Genomic DNA, 21562 nt, shown 5'->3' on the forward strand with positions numbered 1-21562 from the left:
GGGCTGTGGGGGGGGGGGGGGGGCAGTGGTAGAATATAGTAGCAGGGCAGGCATTTGTTCTTGTCAGCTGCCAGGGAGTGAGCCTTTGCAGTTTTAGATTGGTCTGTTAGTCTCCTTTGGAGAATGATTGGTGCATGTATGATTACCTTCTGCACGTTCGTTAGCATGTGAGTGGAGTGCTTATATTGGTTTAACTAGACACAGGAGTACTTGTGCTTTCATGTGAACCCTGACAGGTTAGGCCCTCACTACTAGCATTAATATTGTCTTAGCTGATCCAACACGGTAGCCTCCCCTCATGACGACAGAGTCTGCAAACTAAAAGAAAGTTCTGGAGACTTTTTCAGGAGCCGAAGGGCAATCAGGGATTACTGGGATCCAGCATCTTCCAGTGCAGGTAAGAGCAGTGGGGCTGGGTTGTGGGGGCATTCGACAGACGACCACAATGGAAAATCAAATAAATAATTAATTTTCCCTCGTCGTCATCAGACGAAATCTCCCCTCCCCCACCTGGTCCACCCGCCCCACTTCTCTTACCTGCACAGGCCGCTACTGCTTGGGATCAAACTGGAAGGAGAATTTTAATACACGTTTCCTGTGGTTTACCTTATTATTGTGTCCATATCTGAGCAGCAAATGCATCTTTTCAGTGCAGGACCCCCGGGATATTGATAGGACAGTCTTTTTGCAGCACAAGCCCCAGCACAGTTTTGCCTAATGGCATAGCTTCTACAGAACTTTTTTGCTACTGACCTAAGGTGTAGCGGAGGGTTCCATTAGCCAAGACCAATAAAGAGTTGCCCTACTGGCAGAGAGTCTGCAGAGTTTGTTCTGGTAGTCGAAGGTCGAATGAGAGTTTGGTTTTCGTGGTGGACTAAAGTTCAAAGAGATTTTCCTCTTGGCCTAAGGTCTGGAATGACCTTTCTCTGTGGTCCCAGGCAGAGTTTTTTCCAGCCAACAAATGGCATTTTTCTTGTCATTTTTTTTTTTTATGTTGCGGTCGAATATTTCTAACCTTCTCATATTTACACATTGCGTCCTTCGATGCAATGATGTTCATGTAATTATCTAGTATGCCTATGTTAGTTTGTGTTGTGTTGGTATAGTGACTGTGGAGCTCAATAGGTTCACTATGCAGCTTCGGGAGAAAGACAATTAAAAGAACTTAGCTTGATGTCATGTTAGCACATTGTGTATTAATATTTCTCCAGTGTATTTTCTGACAGCAGATAACTAAAACCAAAATATAGTCAAGTCCAAAAGGCAACGTTCAAATGAGGTACCCCTCAAAAGCTTATTTTTTAAAATGTTATTTACATACAGTTTATATTTTGTTTTATAAAATGACCAAGCACAAGATTTTCAGAACCAATAAAGAAAAACAAAGGCAAACTTGTGTAGAGAAGTGCATTCTGTTTATTTATACATTATTTCGCTTTACATCCCATTTGTATGCACTTAAAAATATTTTCACAGTTTCTTTTGCAGAAAATTGGTCACAATAAATATTTTTCTTTGTTGCATTATCAAAGTTTTAATGAAAGACACGTTTGAACACTTATGGCATCCACATGTTTATTGTAGAATTTTAAGACAGAGGTGTGCAAATGTACAAAATAATATCAGCAGCTCTTTTGCAGTAAACACTAAAGGAACTGTAAAATGAGCAGTCCCGTCCACATGTTTAGATAAATAGTGTAATTCATCACCCTTTTCATTTTGGCACATAGTTTGTGTTCCCTGTCAAGTATTTATTGAGATGCAATATGTTTTGGGCAAAAGATGTATAGCTCTGTCCAACTATATTACACTGGGCCTTTGCAACCCCTCCCCAACAAAACAAGAACATACAAATATACACTCACACCCTTTCAATAATTTCAAGCAGTAGGAATGTAGAAACTCACTATTGCTTGAATTGACCAGTCAAGAGAATCTCCACTTGTTCACAGTAAAAGGGGCAAAATAAGAGTGGTGGGTGTGGATTTATATACCTTAACAGGGCCTTCCAATGAAAGAAAGGTATATTGATCTTGTGGAGTTCTGTAGAAGAAACACAGTGTGAGTGCGTATTAGAAAAGAAAGTCTTTACCCACTAGTCCAGAGCCAGATTGGCTTGTACCCCTAAGTATAATGAACTCATACTGTGGTTACCAGATTACTTCATCTCACTGGGACACTGGTTTTCCTGTCCTGGATCTTCATTTAACAAATCAGTGTGTTCTGTGAGCTGCACTCTTGGTAATAGAGGTCAAATAAGCTTGGCCAGTGCTAAAAACTGCTGCCCCTTGCTTGTCCTGTTATCCTCTATTGCACTACCCTTGCTAGCCCAAGTTTCAGGGGCCTCAAAAGCAACAGCAGGAACAGAAATTAAACGGGGTTCAAATAAACCTGTTTACTAACCCTTTTACTAGCCTAGTCACTTAAAAAGCTGGTTACTTCCTAATTTTCCACTTCTACCTCTTCTTAGAACTTGAACAGCAAAAAGGACACTGTGGCGAGGCAATGACTGGGGCAAAAGGTCAACCTTGTGATATCCATGGGAGGACAGGGGGGTCAAACTATGTGTAAAATCACTTATACTATCCCTTGCGGTTTGGTGAATCAATGTCCATGGTTGTGGTTTGCTTCAATTGATCCAATAGGATTAAGACATCTGATAGCAGTGGCTTGTTTAAGAAAAGGCTAACAATGGAAAACTGGTGTCCAGTTGATATGGAAACATCTGCGGCCAGATGTACGAAGCATTTTACCAGTTGCAAATGGCCAATCGGGCCGTTTGCGACTGGTAAAAAGCATTATGCCATGTACAAAAGGCAAAATGTAACTCAGCAACATTTACAAATATGCATGTTGCATTTGCGATTAGGTGTTAGGAAGGGGCATGTTAAGGACGCGCGCCCTAATACCAAATAGGAATGGTTTGTATAAATGTTTTGCGGCGGGAATGTGGTCCCAAAACATTTGCAGTTACCACCAACTTCAAGTTTGTGGTAATCCATTTGCTCGGGACCACTTCCCCATTGTGAACGTGGGCGCCAATATTTTTTTTTAAAAACAGTCTGCGTTACAAAAAAAGTTACTGCTTTATTTAAAAAGCAATTACAGACATGGTGGTCTGCAGACCCCATCAGACAGGCCCATTTACAACTCACTGCGAATCGCTATTAGTGTCAAGCACACTGTTGTACATCACAGTTTGTGATTTCCTAATAACGAATCGCTAAAATTCGCTATTAGGAAATCACCAACACAGGATTTCATACATCTGGAGCCTTATTACTGATTGGTCACACAGCCTGTGTCTGCACCATAGTGCAACCTCAGGCAAAGATCGTGAAAGAAAACGCGCTTTCCCAAGCGCAAATGTAAACTCTGACTTCATAGCTGCAGAGGAGGAGAGCACAGTAGTAAAACATAGTGTTATGCTTTGAAATAACGGCTCCATTTCACAAACAGCTGATCAAGCTTAACTTTCAGGAGAGGTTGGGATCAACTTGCAGGAGGAGGATGCTATGTGAGATTGCTCCCACCTGTGGGGGCTGTCTAAGATTCCTGCACCATCCCTCCAAGTGTCATTCTCTGCGGCACACTGAATAAGTGGACCGCAAATATGGCACGGAAGGTGCATTAGAAAAGCTTGTTTGACCTTCCATCTGTATCTGTAATAAGCCACAAGGAGAAAGGTGTGACATCATATGTGTGGGGATGCCTGCCTCATATACAAATCAGTGAATGACATGGGATCCCACCTATGTGCAGACGCAGTCCATATTGCGTTGGTGCCCCTTCCGTAATACCAAAGTGCAAGTAGCTATTGGGCATCTAGGGCTCTTTGTGAAATATTGCCCCCAGACGTCATGTTCATCACTCAGTCGATTCTTGTGAAACCTTTCTAGGAGGCTGTAAGTGTGACTGGCATTTTGAAAGAAAGTAGCCATCTAAATGTGATACACCTATACTTGACGTTTTGGTCTGTCATTTTTTCTGACAAGCCTTTAGGCATGATGTAACATATCAGGGCTGCCCAACAATATGAAATTATCACCAACTCCGTGTAGTCTGTCTTTGCTTTTTAGTTGATCCCAACATCCGCGTGTGTTCCAGTGCGATACAGTAAAAACACGTGGGGCAATTGGAAATAAATATGGCGTTTAGAAGGAGATTTGTGTTAAATGTGTTGCAATGTAAACAATGTAAAGCCTACGCTTTTCAGATGAGTTTAATTTCATCTACAAATCATGATACACTTTCAAAATCCAAGAATGGAAAACAAGTTTTATCACAGACAGTCTCAATAAATGCTTGCAGCTTCCAGAGCAGTTGGAGTGCATATGTGCTGTACACTTGCCACTTTACAAGTCATTTGTAAAATATAACTTAAAGAAAACAAGGAAAGTCAAGTGTTCTCTGTATACAAATCATATTTGTAAACACAAACTTCACAAAGAGTTTAAAGAACACATTTCAACAATTCTTCTCGTTAGAAGCCTGATTACTCTTCTGTTGAAATTCGGTCTCTCTTGCTATACCTCTGAGTAGATACATACACACTGTAGTATGCATCAAGACCAGCTGTTTCAGCATTCTATGCTTGCAGCCCTTACTGAAGGGTTACTGCGTTAACTCAAATTACCCCCCCCCCTTTTATAACACTGGGCGGCTGTCTGCCATCTTTTATGGCTGTGCTGCCTCGGAACCATAATGGAACAAGATGGCAGAGAAGAAGGAATCTCTGCCAGAAGGATGCCCACCTCATCGAATGAACTCTAAACAGGGTGACTATACCGCTGTAGGTGTGGAGAGAAAGTCAATCCTTTTTGGCAGATTTTTGGTCACCACCCCTTTCAAATTCAAACCAGATGTTTCCCTGAAATGATTTGCTAAGGCACACCTTTAATCACAGATAGCAAAGAATATGTTAACAGCCTGATATGTTAGTCTCAGAAATTGTCAATTTGCAGACAATCTGAGCTTAAGTGTGAACGATAAATAAGGTCTTTTTTAAAATGGCAGGGTATAATGTGGTCTAAAGAGACAAATGTGAGAGGCTGATCCACAAAGGAGTTACGACCGAATATGCAATGTTACAACGCATGCGATACATCGCATACCATTACAACGCAGTTGTTACAACAATCGTGTTTGATTATCGCATACTATTACAATGGAAGTCGTTACAACGACTTGCTGTAGGGGGCCCTGGATGTTGGAATAGTATAATTTACTATTCCAACTCCAGTCTGTGCAACAGTAGGGAAAGTGTTGGATGTTTAATCCAACAACTTCTGCCCCCTACAGCAAGTCGTTATAAAGACTTGCATTGTAATAGCATGTGATGTATCCCCTAAAGACCCCTCAGTCGCACAACGTGTTAAAAGTGTTAGGCCTGTGAGTATCGAATGCATTTTTTTTACCAATTTTCACATATTACCCTGCGATTCAGGAGTAAAATATGCTTACATCAGTTACGTGTGTATATGTGTAGCATGCATGTACAAACTGAACATATACCCATTTTACACATTTATATCACATGGGAAAATCATAAAATCTTCATGTGTTTACTTTCTACTCCATTAATAACTTCCTTTCATGCCACTGCCAACCTTTCCTACATGCACCCCCTTGATACCAGCTTGATTGATTGGTGAACTTAACTAAACTTTCTTCTAGAATGACAACAAATTAGTTGGGTGTTAGGATAAGTGTTATAAGTACATTCAAATCTTTGTTAATGCCACATAGGTTCCTTCTTTGTGAGTGCCAACCAAATGAGCATTGCACGTCCCTGGCCACTCCTCTGACGTCCATGTGAGTTTGTTAATTTTTTTCACACCCATTTAGAATTTGTGTGTGGGTCATTTGCCCATGCGGTGAGAAGACCAGCAAGTTTCTACTTGTGTTTTGATGATGTCCCTATATGTCCCAAGCTTTGACATTCTTTACCAAGGTCTGTATTTGTGAGTTTAAGCGTATTCACTCAACATACGTGTGTTTTAGGCCCAAGAATAAGGCCCTTCAATGGCTGTGTTTATGAGTTTTAGTTTTTCTTATGCAAAGTGCTTGTGTGTGAAAATTGCCACCGGCCTCCTGCCCCTGCACTTCTTAGTTGGGAGGGGAATATTCTAATGTCATTGCATGTCATTAACAGCAGCAAAGAGGTATAACCTTCCTGAAAAAATTAGCTTGCTAAAGATCAAGTTTCCATTCAAATGTGGCTCTGAATGGAACATGTCCTAATCAGTGCCTGCCTGTTTCTGAGAAGTGCTGGTACTCTCAGATTCAAAGTGTAATGTCACTTTTGAGAAATGCAGGTACTCTTCCTCTCGAAATAAAAAAGTACCGGTACTCGGTACCGGACAGTACTGGCCCAATTAAAGCACTGGTTCTAATGCTTACGAATGCTAGCCTTGCTCTCAGTTCGGTGGTGCTGCTGTGCTCATACGGGGTCCGAGTGATGCACCAGCTTCATAGATATGCTTTGGAAAAGAGGACATATAAGCCCTTCTCTATTTAAAGGGTGATTACGGGGAATGCAGATGCTGGGGGAGTGGCTAGCTAGATATTGTGCCTCCCGAGGCGGTACCTGCGGCCTCGTGTAAGACTTGGGGATTGCTGCTGAGTCCCGCGACGGCCACCCACCCCGCATGGCCGACGGTAAGAGCGGGGGTGGGTGTGGTCCACCTCCCCTTGCTACGCCACTGGCTTGGGGGCCTGGCAGTGCTGCCCATCGGGACATCAGGAACAGCAAGACAACAAGCCAACATAATAACATAATAACAAATTGCTGCAAGCCAATATCAGCTTCTAACTGAGCGGGGATATGTGATGAACAATGTTTTGAGTATATATTCTATTCTATCTAATAATACTTATGATCTCTAAACTAACTAAGTGGAGGTGGAAGATACTTGTCCGTTTTCTTTTTCTTTGTATGAGCCAAGCTTAATGCTCGTGCCTCTGAGAGCTAGGGAATTCTACCGGGTGGGACCCATAACAGAGGGGAGTCCCAGCATTAGAACATTCCTAGAAGAGGGTGATCATAACAGCAGAACACTCCGATGAGGGTAAGATGTACATTTACTATATTTTGTTTATCATGCAAATTGTATGCATGAATATCCGAAGACTTTTTAATGATGTAAGTCCGTTTTGTGCCAGGAAAAAGTTCTTTAAGTCTGCCTGTGGATATTTTCTAATACCCTGTGGAATAAATAAATCAGAAATGAAATTCAATAACAGTTAAATATGTTTCTCTTTACTTCTATTTCACACAGTAAAGGGGTTGGACATGAGCAAACACATCACAACTTGACTGAACTCATGTAATCCCCAGTTCTGTTTCAAATAATAATACATCTTTAAGTTGTTGTTCCCTACCTTAAGAAAAATATATTTTTGCATACAGATAAATTCTTCATACATTTGGCCTACCTATCAATTTTACAAAGCTTGTAAAAGGGAATCTGTCTGGTCAGCCTCTGTCTCGCCATTTCAATGCTGAAGGAGAAAGGACTATAATTTAATGGACTGGGTAGGCATTGTTTCCCTCTGTACACATATAAATTAAAGGCGTGCAATCGTTCTTTGACCCCTAATCAATCATATTCTCTTCCAACCAGGTTCATCCAAATGTCTTTGTGGAGAGATGATAGGCACTCTCTTTCAAGGACTTGGCAGTTCCTCATTTTCTATCAAACACTCTTTCTTCATGAACTTCATTCCTCTAACTGAGCGCCATACTCCCAGGTACGCATCCCTAAAAGAGCTCTTGTTGGGTCCATCAGTGGTGGACTCCACTGGGCCACTGGTGGGAGGAGCCACACTTGATATGCTGTTCGTTTGCTCCATTCTTTCCACCTGAGCATTTCCATCTGCCGTCATCGCCCATTCTGATGCACCGTCTTCTGGTTTCTCCTTGGGCACTTCCTCCAAGGCAAATAGTGGCTGTGGGCCTCTGCCCTGTTCTGCTTCTTCTTCCCGTTTGGCCTCTTTTTCTAGATCTTCATAGTTGATTTGCCTTCTGGTATCAATGTACTTTGCTACGCAGTAGATTACAGAGCCAATCGTATTGACTACTACTCCAGCTATGAAAAGTGAGGTTGGCTCCACATCATTAAAGGCCAACATGCCAACCGTAATGGTAGCAATGCTTTTCACCACCCCAACAAAGCTGGTGGTCACGGCTGAGTTGATATAGGTGCAGTGTAAAGTTGTGAAGTTCATAGCACAGCCTATCACGATGCAAGCTATGAAAGTACAGATCATTCCTGGATCCTTCCATCCTGGAAAAGACCAGGCATTGATAGAATCCATGCTGGCAAACGAGCAGATGATCAGAATAGGGGTGGCTGTGACTGCAATGGCGTACTGGGCTGTGAGTGGCCCATAGTCGCTGTCAGTGCTGGTCTTCTGAATGAGAACCAAGTAAGCAGCATGGACCAGCACGGCTAGTACCCCTGTGACATATCCCACAGGCTCTCCTGTCAGGTCACCAGCGCCTACGAAGAAAGAGAGAGAGGAAGAGTTTTATTACAAGCACAATGAACTGCAATGCATACTATGCCACGCTTAAATATAACTCCAATAAAAATAGAGATTCCATGGGTCTTTACATTTCAAAGTTGAGATGGCATTTGTTTTTACTGTAGATTGTTTTTGCGTGTTCTTTTCACATTTTGTGTTCATAGTTGTATACTTCCAGTTACTCATTACGCTTTCTAGCTTATATATTAGTACACTATATGTTTTTCTATGCATGTAGTCAAAAGTCCCTGGTGCTGTAAACCTCTCCTGCGCTGCTCCATATACATTCTCTGAAAAGAGACAATTTGTTCATTTAAAGAGTGGATAGAGAGATTGCATGAATGGTCTAAGGAGTATATTTTATTTCCCTTGCAGCATTTTGATTTAACCATCACTCCTAACCAAGTGTACAGGTCCCCAACCCGTCTAAAATAATTGGGCCCAACATCACCTGTGGTTGCATTATTGATTGTGATCTCTTTGTAAAGGGACTGCTGAACACCTATATTTTAATGGTTATGATTTCCCAGTCACGGGTATCATGGAATACATGTCATGGACTAGATATCAAAATGAAAAAAGATGTTTTCCAAAGGAGAATTATAAACCAATGGAGCCTTGTAACTATCTGCAATTGGAGAACCAGTATTCTTCTCAGTTGCGGTTTTCCTTTATTCAGAAAACTCAGTACTAGTACGAATGGAAACTTGCACTATTCACACATTTCAAGATGCACTACAGTGTGACTCGTGTTTTTTTTTAAAGACTGTAATTTCCCCCTGTTATCAACTGTACTTTTTGCAGTGCTTAATTTGAGCTTGTGGTTGGCAGTCGGGGGCCATCGGCTCTCATTTCTACTCTATGAGAGCAAGAGAGGGAAAAGCAGACACAAGTTGAAAGACAAAGGAAGCGAAAGAATTAAAACCTGTCACACAGAGAGAAAGTAGGAGCATGCAAGGGTGAGATAAAGGGGCGGGGAATCTCAGGTATTGGGTTTAAATTTACTGTTTCCATGTGTGCTGCACAATGCAGTACACATGTAAACAGCAAAAATTAGGAGAAATTAAACATTTCTCAGTGTTTTGCCAGGGTAAGACCAGGTTTTTCCTGGACTTAATTTGGGCACTGCTCCATATTTACGCCACCATTGTAAATATGGGGCAGCATCAGAATCAATGGGTGTTGCGGTGGAACGCCCACAGCAACACCCATTGACCTCCCCTTTCATGCTAAGGGGTCGATTCCGATGTTGTTCGGAAAGCATTCCTACCGAATCGGTTTCGGAATGCTTTCCGGACGACTCGGATCGGGGGAGTCCGACGAGGAATTTGGATGAATCCGGATGCTTCCGAATATGATTCAGCCAGACTCCTATTGACTTCAATGTGAGCCTGTGTTCCAAGTGCGAGAACACAGGCTCCCTTTCAGGAAAGGGGTGGCTGGGGAAAACCTTGTACCATGTGGCAGGCATTCCATGGTGTCTGCCACACTGTTCATGGTTGGAAAGGGGATCCCTTGGGTACTTCTACAGTCCTGATTTGAAGGCTCTGGGTGAAGGAGGCCTGCTATGGGCCCCCAAATACAAATTCTGGCATCCTATTTGTTACGGAGAAACCAAATCGAAACGGCTGTCCGAATCGGTCATCGTACTCGCTCGCTTGGAAACCGAGTCCATAGAGATGTACAATTTGGCTCCAAAAGATACGACCTGTCCGAATGCCTTTTGGAACCAATTCAGACAGCCCTAACGGTTTCCAGGCATTGTAATCGGTTGTTGGGAAGTGTGTATGATTCGGTCGGCAACAGGGGTTCCAGACCGGATTCGGCAAACCTGAATCCGCGTCGGAGAATTTCCGAGCGACATCGGAATCGAACCCTTAATATATCCTGAAAAGGTGCCTTATTTACAACGCAGCATTAAGCCACCTTAAGTGGCTTATTGCTGCCTTGTAAATTAGGCAAAGTCAGTATCGCCACCACAACGTCTTAAAAAATGACGTGGATGGTGGTAGGGGTTTGTAAAAATGCCCCTGTGTTCCGTATTTTGGTTGTGATAGCTAAGGCAAATTTAAAAAGTTTATTTAAAAAAAATGAATAATGACTGTATTTTTCGGGCCAGCCCTAAGCTTGAGGTGGCATTATTTGCAAGCTTAATGAAGGCCCCTTTACTTTTTTGTAAAGCAAAATTTGGGGAACCACTTTTCTGCAAGAAGTGATGTTATGTGCTTGAAGAGTGTCCTGTCATCCTACATTTGTGTAATTTACATGAAATGCTAATGAATGATTATTTGTTGACTACTTAACTGCGTTTTGTTGTTACTTATCTTTTTCTGCATTGGGTGCACTGAACATTTTGAAATTATTTTAATTTTTTTTGTGGGATTGTATAAATCAGACATACAAAGAAGCAGTTCCATCCTGATAATATTGTACAATTATCGCCAGGGCAACCATACGTTTCTCCTTTTTGGCAATGGATAACTGAATGAACAAATGTCCCTCTACACAGATCCTACTTCCACTAAAAAAATCAAAATAAATTATGCAGTTTAAACAAAATATGACAGCACTTTGCTCAATTTAAAAGAGACAATATCACGCCACAGGTTTAAAGAAACAGCCCCCTGGGGTGACTACATGTGGAACCACCAACCACAATGATGGATTAAGCCTAAACATACATAGCCCATCATACTAACAAAATAACACAACATTTCCCAGCCTTGTTTTCAGTTATTCCCACCTAGCCTGATGTAAATACCTATTCACTAATGCTTAGACTGCTCACGTTGAAGGGCCAAAGTATAGTCTCATCTACTGTCCCACATCACGTATGAATGTACAAGTTATTTCTACAGAGCGAACCTAGCCAAAAGGTAGCGGAGCGCTGCACATGATCAAAGGCAAGCTTGAAGTCATTGAGTAAGAGAACAGAACGCTGAGTTGTGGGATGGGAATGCTTGGTGATCTAGTTTTCTTTAAAAAGGTGAGTCTTCAACTCTTTCCTAAATTAGAAAAGCGCTGTGGCAGTCCTGATTGATACACAGATCCTGTGTGCATTGATGAAATACCTGTTCCTTGTTTTTAATTTTTTGCTCTTCACTGCGGGTGTGATGAGAACTACCTAAGATGGTGAGCTTGTCTGCAACATAAGTGGGGATGCAGGTTGTGATGGCTTTGTAAATGAACATTTTGAATATATTTACAGTTATTAGATGACACATTTATTAAACCTAAACAACTTTACATGAGTTTATCTAATTGATGTTTTATTACAATACACGTAATTCTAGATGTTGGAAAATTCTCATTATGATGAAGCTGCTAATCGCAAACAATGGTGACACTTCAGAGAAAGTACTAAGATAGCGTGCAGGCAAGGAACAGGAAATAAGTTTGCTCATCCCCACTAAGTCCCAATGTGATAAACTTGGGGAACTGGGATAGGAGAAGAATCCTAGCCTCCTATTTGGAAAGAAAATACTATTACTCTACATAAGTTCTTAAGTACGTCAAACGCTGCTATGTGAACAAACACAAACAGGCACATTGCGCAAAGCCACAGAGTTTGAATGCTTCATAGTCATGTCAGTGGTTGGATCTAAAGCTATGAAGTTGAAGATGGATAAAGCAGCAAAGCACTGTGGTTCATGTGCACACCACTAGATCAGTGGTCTTCAAAGTTTTTATGCTGATCACCCCTTACGTTGGGCAACCAAGCCCCCAAATGACATTATTTAAATGGGAATGCTAAGTACTACCAGCACAACAGTTATTCGGTCTAAAAAGGCTAGCACCTTACTATACTACTTATGTTTATTTTCGCACCTCATGAGCTTATAAACATGAGGAAGGAATTCTGTCTGATGTACAGGAGACAACCCCCAAAAAATAAAGAACAACTAAATTTAAAAAACACTTTAAAAAACAGTGAAAGAGACAGGGTATGAGGTGCCATATTAGTGAGCAAATAGAAAAAAGCCAGGCCGCGGCCTATAGGGAGGAACCTGAAGCAAATCGCAGTTTCAATTCTGGGTCTCAGGCAGCCCCCATTTACCCTGTCCATGCACTTTTCACCAAAGGAACTGAAATTCCTGAGGAAAGTGTAGTCCGGAAAACAGGTATTGGCGAAGCCAGTAGGTCTCAAATTTAAATGGCTGAGCTATTGGCTAATGCCAGTGCTTGATAACACCAGTATGGAAATGCATGCATGCGCATAGCTGTCAATCTTGGAATTGATTCCCTATTAAAGGAAATCATTCCAAAATGGCTTTCTGTCATCACAAAGGATACATGGCACTTCAGTGTTGTGATAGATTTTTGTGCATGAGTCATAACCTTTGCCATTTTTAATGTACTGTTTTGACATGGGGACAGTCATGTTTCAGTCAACTTTTTTTATATTACAAGTATTACGATAACAAAAGTGGAACAAAAAAAATACTAGCCGACTAACATAACTTGGCTGCTGACGAGCCATTGTTAAAAATGCTTACAAAATGGAATGAGCATTTGAAATGCAATAGGTCTCGCATTTACGAAAGTTTGAGCTATTGGCATTGTAAATGACAAAGCCTTTTATTTATGTATGGAACAGCAGGCAGGACAAAGCTATCTGAAAAAATAGTAATTGGAAGCTGTAATTAAAGACTACAGAGTAACAACACATGAAACAGGGGGTGTCCTCATGGGAGGTTACAAAATGAGGCAAGGCGGTACTGAGGAGGGACTACTAAGCCTATTGATCAATGTAAAGCCACAGTTTACAGGCCAATTACACAAGTCAAATTCTATACATGAATACAGCATGCCTCGCAGAGCAGCGGCTGCACTGCCCAACCTCGACCTAAAAATGTTTTCCCCCTCAAGCATGCAGCAGAGGGATACAACTCAATCATTCATAACGCTCTGAGACCAAAGGGCCTCTGGGTGAGATAAACACAAGAATCGGGAGGAAAGCCAACAAATCAAGAGGTGACTAAGGAAACAGACAACAAAGCTATCCAATGAGGAACAAAGAGCTGACCCAAAGCCCCCTATAAGTATATTTTAATTATTGGAAACAGTAGGTAGCTAAATCAGTCTGTAGCAGAGATGGGAAAAATAGGTACTCAGAGGAATCAATCACTCATATAGTAATTGTATAGCGCAGCATTGTCACCCCTGGGGCTATCTGGCACTGGTGGTGTAGGGAGGCATGCAATCAAAACACCCATAAGTGGGCATTTCACTAAAGGGAACTGATAGGAAGTCTACTTGTATCAATGAGTTTCCCATTGTGAAAGACCTAGAAAAATAGTTAAGCGGTATTTGTCTAGTCCTAAGCTCCAGGACAGCAAAACAAACATGATAATTAGTGATGTATGTCCCTTCTTCCCCCTCCAAACATTCAATGTGAAGTGTTTCCACCAGTGTAAGGAGAACCCAAAGCAGTAGCAGTGAAATATTTTCTCCACTAAGTGAACAGCCAAAGTACTGTGAGGAGCAGTCTAAGCTTGCTTAACACACAAAGAACAGGTGTAACACAGGCAGAAGCATTGCAAGCTTTTCTTTAAGCAAAGAGCAAGTACAACAGAGGCAGCAACAGTGTGGGCTTCCGTCACACACAAAACAAGTACAACAAGGTCAGTGGAAATTGAAGCTTGCCTCATAGACAGATTACCCATAGCATCACTAGCAGAAAGTCGTGTGCAAAACATAGGCCTACAGTGGGTGCCTCTTCAACACAACAGTGTATGAAGACTGGTGCGTGGGGCGATTCTCATATAAAACCTTTTGTTCAGTCCCTGGAAATATGTTTTGGAAACTTGATGGGACTATTCCTTGTCCTACTGCCCTGAGAAGTTTATGCAAGATAGAGGGAAGGGGCAAAGGACTACATGGAATGTTGGGGCAGCACCTTGCTGCTGTGGCAAATGCTACCTTGTAACTCCTGTGCCATTCCTCATCACCATGTAGGACATCAAACCCCTTAGATTTGTGTTTTTTTACATGCAACATCTTTCCACCAGCCTGCAGTTTTGACAACGAAGAGTAGATTGGACTGTTTAATATACTGATTAGTGATGTCGCTGTATTTACATAGGCACAGCTTACATTTTCCCGCAAATACCTTCCTCACTCTTAGGGGGTCATTAGGATGTCGGGCGGATTGCCTCCGCCAGGGTTGCGGTGGCCACCGCCACCCTGGCGGAGGCAATCCGCCCGACAACCACTCTTGTTTTCCCCTCCGCCAGATTAGGATGACGGAGGGGACAGCGGCGGACGGAAAGACCGTCCGCCACTTTACCGCCGCGGTCGCCTTGCGACCGCGGCGGTAATAGATTAATATGGTTGCGGTGTCCAATGGACACCGCCAGCCATATTACAATGGCAAAATGTAGGGGCCTTTCCGCGGCGGCAATGCCGCCACGGAAAGGCAGGCGGAGATTGCTGCGGGGGCCACCTGCAGGGCCCCCAGGTTGCCGGCACTGTCGGGGGGCACATGGGGGGTACCTATGGTACCCCCCACATTTACATATGCAAAGAGGCAGGCACCGCTCGGTGCCTGCCGCTTTGCATATGTAAATGCGTCAACTTCTGTTTTGCATTGTGGCGGGCGGTGCAGAGAGCACCGCCCGCCACAATGTAAAACATATAGGATGAGCCCGCCACTGTGGCGGGCACATCCTAATACCCCCAATGGGACCCCCGCCCGCCATCCTAATGTGCCCCTCGTTGTGTTGAGTTATAGCCATATTTTGGTTAATTATGTCTATTATAATCATCATCTCACGTATATTTGGTGTTAAATCACTGTTGCCATTCCAACAAGATGTTTAGGTCGGTAGACAAGTTTATTTGAACAATTGTTCATACAATATTTAAAAAAAAAACATGAAACAGTTACAGTGTAAAATTAATATAAAACCTGTCAGGCCCACCCATCACCCCCCCCCCATTCTACTGTAATCCACCATTAAAACTGTTTGACAGAATGTAGAAAACAAGCAAATCCTACTGCCACATCTAAATTACGCATTTCTAACAGCATCTCTCCAGCCTTCATCCTTTGTACAATTCTGTATTTAGAAAACAAGGGTCTTAAAAACATAATGCTGCTTGAAAGGTGAAAAGCACAGTCCATAAGTATATGCAACAAAGAGCATTTTACATTCAGGGGGCAGGAACAAAAACGTTATTAACTTTACGTCATAAAAATATTCGCTTTGGGCAGCTTAATTCAAAGAGAGTAGTTTTAACTGACACATATTGAAACAAGGGAGAAGTACACCATATATTAATCAAGGACTACTCTGACTGTTGCAGAACGTTAACCTTTATTGTGTACTTTCCCTTTTCTGTAGTAATAGGAAATATTGATGAATATTTGTGTATCATTTGTTCCCACATTATATTGTCTGTGTTCCCAATTTTAATTTTATTGTATTTTATATATGTTTTTATGTAAATGAATAAACTGTGCTAGCTCAAGGTAATTGGTTATTATTATTGTTTACATGCATTGCTTCAATAGATAGATTTGTGTGTGGTCTAATTTATGTGTATGTGTCAGTTAAAACTACTGTCTTTGAATTAAGCTGCCCAAAGGGAATATTTTTATGACGTAAAGTCAGTTTTGGTACCCTATCCCTTTGGTGTTGGGGTCCCTCTCTCTATTATTAGACAAAAACGTTATTATCCTGGACCCAGGCCCCACAAGAGCGGGATGAATGAATTGGATTACATCCCGCTCTTGCCCTTAAAATTCCACTCCGCAGGCCGGGATCAGGTACCCTCATCAGGTAAGGAAAAACAGTATCCTGAAAAGCTGATCGAAGGTTTCTGGCCGAGGTAGGTCAGGTCGAGAGTCCCGGCCACCTTTGCCGCAGACTCCTTCAATACTTGTTTACCTGGAAAATAGGACTAGGACGACAAAAAGATTTTGAGGTACTTCTTTTACAAGGTTATTAATCATTGCAATTTCAAGGAGATATGGGCGACTTAAGTGTAGGAGGGGGAATTTGGTGTACATCTGTACATTTCAGGAAGCTTTTGAGTAGACAACAACATTGGGCTAACAAAGACATCTATGAGACTATCTTGAGTTTATGGAGGGTAGCAGCAGACTACTTTATTCCCTTTGATGGAGCTGGATTAAATAACTGATAATAACAGGGAACTGGACACAAATAAAATCTGGACTACTGAGTAAATGGAGCAGGTAGTCCTGTGACACCCTTAACCTGCATCTTTGTATCTCAAGATGACTTACTGATTCTGCCATCCATGTGTGAATGAGCACAGGTGTGAAGGCCAGGATGGGATTCGGTTGAGTTTTGATTTCTACTCTGAGACATTCACTGGCCCCTGGATAAGAATACGCCTAAAACATGTGAGATACCATTAACCTTATGTTCTGGCATAAAGATATACATACATTCATTATTGCAGAGGCCTAAAATGATAAGGATCAGTCTATTAGTGTCCAAATGAAATGCTTACATAGCCACAGGACCAGCAAAACCCATGCACAGATTATTGCATGCTGGTAGTGGCATTGCCAGTGTTCAGGTGGCACAGTGCTGAGTACAGAGATGCTAAATGCTTAGTTTTCAATATAAATGCATACAAGTTAGGGTCAGTAGTTGCTATAAAATTTTTTAAAAATCCATGGGGGAACATCTCTTTCACAAAAGCTATTATCACAATGAAAACATATGAATATGTGAGATCATAAATGCTAACAGTTTTATACTTCCAATTCATTTAACAGGGACATCTTCAGGAAAGGATAATATTCAGTTGTCTATATCACCATTGCAATTGGGTCAATATGAACATTAATTAACATAACCATTTAATGGTCTTGTTTGATCTCATATGGTATGACTGCAGAATGGATTGCATTACTACACAAAATCAAGGGCTTCCTTCCTCCTGTCACCTCTCACTTCTATCCACCACAGTGCAGCAGACTGCAGGATGTAAATGTAAATTGATACTTGTATAGCGCACTACTCACCCGCAAGGGTCTCAAGGCGCTTGTACGAATACCGCTGTGGAACCCATCCTGGCTTTCCCTGTGAGGTGTCCACTCCTGGGCATCCCCAAGGTGGAGGCCAGGCATCCTTAGCGTTGTGGGGGTCGTTGTGGAGATTAAGCAAGCTATTGCCCAGAGTTGCAGAGTGGGACTCCATGACTGGAATAGGCACCGAGGGGAGAATTATCAGGTCCGTGGAATTTTTGAGCTCAAGACCCGCCAAGGCGGGGAATTGAACCCTGGTCCCGGGCTAGACCTCTGCATCAGGGTCTGCCGCTCTAACCATTGAGCCACAGTTCTCCACAGGATGAGCAGGTGCATTACATGTTACATCGAGACATGGGTAATTAATGCAGCAGCGAGGAGTGAGGTCATATATGGCATCTCTGCTCTGTAACTGGTGGACTTGTTAGAGGTAAGAGGCCAATGTAATACATAACCCCTAGGAAAGTTACAAGACCCTTCTCTAAATTTTGACTTATAGCTAGGACTTGCCTGTCCCCACAAAGAAAGCACCAACTCTGAGTTTCAAGCTGTTTGTCTCTTTTGGTAAGAGCAAGGATGAATGCAATGCTATCATGAGCAATTTTAGTGGATACAATTAATTCAATTCAAGCACTTTATCAACTGCATATTTTTGTTTGTTTCAGTGTGTAGCTCTGTATGACCTATGTAGGACAGGAGGTGGAAGCTTAAGCCTCATCTTACCATTGAAGCCCAAATAGTTTGAATCAGATCTGGGGTAACCCGAGTTTATGTTCAGAGCAGACTGGTATTTTTATTTGGACCGGATTTTAGGAGAGAATTAAAACAGATCTGCATAGAATTTGTCTCCATCTAGGACACAGTGTTAAAGATTTGTGTGGGTTTGTATTTTCGTGCATCATTAACAATGTGAAGTATGCATTTATATATACGATTTCCATTTATAGACTAATCTAATGTGATTGCCTTTGAAACAAATTCTCTATGATGTATAGAAGTGTGGAAGTGCGTTTTTCTAATGTATGTTAATAAGGTCACACTTCTTTCTAAAACACTAGCTTGTCCAAGATGGAAGTCATCTCTGTCACTCATTCTGTGCTTCCGCCCCCCCCCCCCCCGCCCCCAACGGACACATCTTTTCCTCACAAATTCTGCTGGTCAGAGTCAAGCTGAAATGTATTGGAGTATATCCACTTTTATTGCTGTTCTGCTCCTGATGAATCTTTGCCATATTGGTTGTGAAGAGGGCCTATTCAGAACAGTAGCATGCTCAAGGTGAAGATATGATTAGTCACCTTAAATTATATAAGAGTGGATGACACTGAATCCACCAACACAACATGGTGCATGATGAGAAGTGGTGAGTGCGGGGTTGTGACACATTCTAGATATGTTAAAGTAGTGAACTTTGTTTATCTTTGTAATACTAATGAGAGTCTATCCTCTCAAACGTGGAGTATGCTGTGTTTATTAGTGTTATGTTTCATTGTAGGAAATATTGCAGAGTGATTACAAGTCCACAGACCGCAATGGGTCAGACCTCAATCTACCAACTAAGGAAGGCAGGAGAGCAGAGGACAAATGGGATCTACAGTCCTAAAGAAAGCCGGGTGACCCCTTTTGGGCTACTTCAAATGGCTGAAACATGTTGACAAGTATGCAGCTAGGAGGGGTGTAGGGCTAATAATCTGCACCAACACCACCATTCTATATTATAAATATTTTAAACCTTCCAGGAAGTCCAGGAATAAAATACGTAGAGGAAATTCCTGATCCAGTTGTAAACCTGATTTCTGCACATTTTTATCCCTGATATTATTTGTTTGTATTGTCTTCCCCACCCCAATACTCCATACAAGGCGTTGGTCTGCACAGGGATGTTGTTGGCAAGCTGAATGATGAAGCATGCCACAATTTGTGGGTGACGGCAATTTTAACACAGTGTGTACGCCACAATCATCTTCTGTGTATCTCCCTCGCCCCCTACACCCTTTTGTGTGTTTGAATGTTTGGTTTGGGGCAAGGTGTAGGAGTGATAACTCTTTCCCCTTTGTTTTGTGTGATTAAATCCTTGGCATGTCATTTCACACACAGAGTCTAATACGGGTAGGTCTCAGACAAACTGTAATTCATTATTACCTAGCACCGCGTGGCCATCCACCCAAGATGGCGGACGTGACCTGGTGAGGCTCTGGACCCTGGGAGGATTATCCTGTGATTTCGCGGTGCTACGGCATGTAACTGCTGCCCGGAGAATCCTGATGTTCGTCTATTGCAGTCCCTGTGGCGAATTCAGCTTTATCCCGGAGAACCGGGAACAGGGGGACAGAGAATATTGCTTGCCTGTGAGCGCGAGGTGTGCGGCCTAATTTGCGGAGTCCTGTGGGAGCGTAGGAGCAGGCTGAGGCCCTCGCCGCCTGCGGCTGCCTGTGCCCTGGCACTGGAGCCGGGGACGGCGGTTGTTTCTGACTGACCGGGATTGGACAGCTACCGGAGCAGATCAACGGGAAGCCGATGGGACCGCGGAGACATGCACCAACACAAGGCGTGAGCCACGGGGAAGTCAGGCCGGGAGAGGAGGCCCCTCCCCAACCCCCCATACTTTAATTTTTCTATTGTTTCCACGGCTCTCTGCTGGATCCTGTGTTGCAGCGGACTGCGTCAGGGCGGGGGAGCGCCTGGACTGGAGGCGAGGTGTGCGGGCGAATTATAGGCAACACGGATCAGCTAGATGGTGTGCCCCCCCCCTAATTAGGGAGTACAGAGCAACACACACCCGTCCCCTATCGGACCGGACTGTTACTGGCGGAGTTACGGCTGGAGTTTTCTGGATTGAAGGCTGCTGCGGGGGCACTGGGCATAGCAATGCGGGCGGCGGCCCACTTTGCGACTGGCCTCTTCGCGAGGCAATAGAAACTGTGTCATAAAAAACCAGCAGTGGATTGGCTGAGGTGGCCGGCGGCGGCAGGAGGCCCAGAGAAGTGCGGCTCCCGAACTAGGTCTTTCAAAGGTGGGCAACGTCTGCGCCGACAGGGACTATATCACTCGTGCCTGTGGCTGCGATAAGCTAGTTTGAGAAATGGGCAGATTAAAAGGCAAAATGCTAGACACTGGCTTGGCAGGGTGGGGGACCCCCTGACACTAACACTAGAGACACTTCACCGCGCACTTCCGCCACTGAGTCAGCTGAGTCCCACTCAGAAAAACTGGATCTGATACTGAAGGAACTCCGAGACTCTAAGAAAATAATGGAGCAGCAGATTGGGGCCCTCAAGACCAGCCTTACCCTTCCGAGGGCGGACCATGGGAAACTTGCTGACACGGTGCGAGACCACGAGAAGGCATTGAGCAGTATAGACCCACAACTTACAGAGCATGCTACGCAAATTAAACAACTACAGCTGCAGGTTAATGGCCTCCAGGACCGGGTGGAGGATGTGGATGGCCGTAATCGACGAAAAAAAGTCTGAGTCATTGGGCTTCCGGAACGAAGTGAAGGTAATCACCCTGCGGACTTTATGGAAGCGTGGTTCCAGGAACATGTCGCCCCTGAGGGCCTGTTCCCGTATTTTTGTGTGGAGTGGGCACACCGAATTCCAACTGGCGCTCCGAGGGTTGGCGCACCCTCACGGCCTCTGATAGTAAAAGTCCTGAACTATAGCGACAGAGACGTGCTGCTACAAAAGGCGAAGGCAGAAAGCGGACATTCAATTCGAAAATCAGCAAATCTCACTGTACCCGGACTACACTATCATAGTACAACGCCAGCAAACCTCCTTCCGTGAATAAGAAGCTCCGGGCAGCTTAGCTTAAATATGCCCTACTGTTCCCGGCTAGACTCAAAGTAATACATGACAGGAAATCTTGTTTCTTTGACAGCCCCAATGACGTGGAAGAATGGTTGGAAGTGATGTATATTGCACACAGCCAGGAGAGGACGCTGGGCTCGGTGAAGCATAGCCCCACGCCGTCACAACAACAACAAACCCGAGGATGTGGTAGAGGCCCAAAGAACTCTGAACAACA

General features: G+C 43.2%; 1 protein-coding gene across 1 annotated transcript in view; it reads right to left on the bottom strand.

Moving 5' to 3' along the window:
* Positions 1 to 6898: 6898 nt before the first annotated feature.
* SLC35D3 (solute carrier family 35 member D3) overlaps positions 6899 to 21562 on the bottom strand; it is a 337573-nt gene continuing 322909 nt past the window's right edge. The window contains exon 2 of the mRNA XM_078647013.1: positions 6899 to 8504. Coding sequence (XP_078503139.1) covers positions 7669 to 8504 — 836 coding nt within the window. The 3' untranslated portion in view covers positions 6899 to 7668. The remainder of the gene's footprint in view (positions 8505 to 21562) is intronic.

Source organism: Lissotriton helveticus, chromosome 6 (genome assembly GCF_964261635.1).
Source record: "Lissotriton helveticus chromosome 6, aLisHel1.1, whole genome shotgun sequence".
NCBI lineage: Eukaryota > Metazoa > Chordata > Amphibia > Caudata > Salamandridae > Lissotriton > Lissotriton helveticus.